We start from the raw sequence: 2,468 nt of genomic DNA, 5'->3' as shown, positions 1-2,468 counted from the left end.
AGAGAGAGAGAGAGAGAGAGAGAGAGAGAGAGAGAGAGAGAGAAATTTTGCCTATATTTACGTTATGGTTGTTTTGTTTGTGGATTGTTTCGCGGAGGGAGACATGCGGATAGCCAGAGACAGTCTGTGGGTGGTTGGCGGGTGCTCTGGTGTGGTTTGGTCCTTCTTTCCTATCAAACATTTATCGTCCTTGTCTCTCCTCCTTTATTGTGTATGTTGCTCTCTTGTAACACGTCTAATCTTCGGCACTTATATGACTTTATTGTGTTGCAAGCGCCGTAAAACTCTTACTGAAACTAAATAGAGACTGTCTAAAGTAAAGGAAAACAATACAGATTTTTTCCAATTTTCAATCTGACTCCGACGGGAATGAAAATGTTTTCATGTGAGACTCTAGAATGGATCCTGTTGTCTAATTGGCTGACCGTTTGAATTTTGTTGGTACAGATGTCTTTCGCTAGCTGATATCAGTTTGGTATAAAAAAAAATTATTACTCTCGTTATGGTGGTAGACCATGATTTATCCTACTTGTGAAATTGCCAGTTGTAATCACTCGTTGAAACTCGTGATTACAACCCAAAAATTTTACTCGTAGGATAAATCATGATCTACTACCACAACTCAAGTAATAAATTATCTTACCTTACTTACAGTCCGATCCTCACATTGAAAAGAATAATAATATTATGTGATGGAGAAAGATCTACGACCTCGGCAAAAATAGAAAAAAGACGACTTCAGAAAAACAATGTGGCATTGATCTCGGGGACTTCTCGATCTGAACCGTCGAATTATAATAGAACTTCCTGAGATTATAAACCAAAGGACCCACCCAGTAGTTATCTTAGACTATATTAATCACAGGGCAAAGTCAGACACAGAGCCATAAAACCTCTACTAAAACTAAACTAAAAAGACACAGGGCCGTCTATATAAGCGAGGAACAAAGGTCCAAGTTGATCTACCACCCACAAGCTGGGGGTTTCACTTTGACCGTAAGGCCACAAGACGTTAAAATCAAGAAGAAAAAAAAGTGGAAATGGAAACTTCCAGTCGTGATTACGACGAGAACTGTCAAAGTCCGACAATGCCCTTGCAGTCACCAGTGTCGCAGCTCTCATCAACTATAATCCGTGTTTACTTGCTAGGTCCTTTGTCTCTGTTTGGAGTTGTCGCCAACCTCATCAATATCATCGTATTTTCGAGAATGAATAAACGACTGACGGTAAACATCAGCCTTTTAGCGCTAGCTGTATCGGACTGCCTGGGGCTGTTGGGAACACTGTGGACGTCCATCTGTCTCCACCCCCTGGTGCTCAAGTCCAACAACTTACCCTTTATACCGGAGGAAATCGAGTTTGTCACAGGGACCTGGATACATTTAGTCTTCATCAACATCACCAAAAGTTTGACCTTCATTATCTGCGCTGAGCGTTGTCTGTGTATTCTGTTGCCGATGAAAGTGAAGATCCTTATCACGGTTCGGAGAATCAAAGTTATCATTTGTTTTCTTTTCTTGTGGGGAGTTGCTAGTCAGTACATCATGCTACACACAACTCGAGTGGTTTGGAAATTCTCTGAAGAAAGAAATGCGACTTTGCTCGGCACAAAACTAATGGAAAATTGGGGGAAAATACAACTGCCGTTCCTCGTAGTCAAAAACATAGTGAGTCATTACATTATTTCCTTTGGCATTGCGATCATGACTGTAATAAATGTGGTCAAGCTGAGACTCCAGTCGAAATGGCGACAGTCAGTATCTCAAACCAGGACCAGCGCCACCATTACCAGGCGCGACTCGCGAGTTGCCTCTACAGTCATCGCCATCTGCGTCATTTTTCTCCTTTGTTTTTTACCTGGGTCTGTCATGTTCACAGCCACTCTCACAGTGCCCGGGCTGAACCGCGTGGGGAGACACCGAGAGATGTTTGAAGGGTTTGTGTCAGTTTTGATCCTTTTGCAGAATGTTAACTCATCTGTCAACATCTTTGTTTACTTTATAATCAATGCACAGTACAGGCAAGAATTTGCCCAGCTGTGTGGGCGTTGTCGCAAGCGGAATCCACCGTAAAGAATCATTGGATATTTTTTGCAAGTTTTAGTAAGAGTTTTACGGCACTTGCAACGCAGCAAGGTCATATAAGTGCCGAAGATAAGAGGTGTTACAAGAGAGTAACAAACATAAAAAAGAAGGAGGAGAGATCAGGAGGATAGATGTTTGACAGGAAAGAAGGAGCAAACCACACCAGAGTACCCGCCAACCACCTATTTGTGTAAACCTATTTTTGTTGTTGTTTTAGTAAGCGTTTCTACGGCCCTTGCAATACAGTTAGATCCTAATAACGTGCCAGAGATCAGAGGTGCTACAAGAGACTAACAAACACAAAAAAGAAGAGAAGAGATGAGGACGATAGACAGTTGACAGAAAAGAAGTAGCCAATCACACCTGGGCACCTACTAACCGCAC

General features: G+C 42.1%; 1 protein-coding gene across 1 annotated transcript; it reads left to right on the top strand.

The window, feature by feature from the left end:
- The first annotated feature begins 329 nt into the window (after positions 1-329).
- LOC101863991 (neuropeptide receptor 15-like) lies at positions 330-2,091 on the top strand. Its single transcript, XM_005101865.2, has one exon. It carries the CDS (start codon positions 1,041-1,043, stop codon positions 2,070-2,072), a length of 1,032 nt encoding a protein of 343 aa, XP_005101922.1. The 5' UTR covers positions 330-1,040; the 3' UTR covers positions 2,073-2,091.
- Positions 2,092-2,468: the final 377 nt, after the last annotated feature.

Source organism: Aplysia californica, unplaced genomic scaffold (genome assembly GCF_000002075.1).
Source record: "Aplysia californica isolate F4 #8 unplaced genomic scaffold, AplCal3.0 scaffold00301, whole genome shotgun sequence".
Lineage (NCBI taxonomy): Eukaryota > Metazoa > Mollusca > Gastropoda > Aplysiida > Aplysiidae > Aplysia > Aplysia californica.
Note: the sequence above shows the minus strand (reverse complement) of the source record. Positions and strands in the feature narration are given on the sequence as shown.

Excerpts from the sequence above, each read along its gene's own strand:
- LOC101863991 (XM_005101865.2), top strand. The coding sequence starts at position 1,041 with ATGGAAACTTCCAGTCGTGATTACGACGAGAACTGTCAAAGTCCGACA.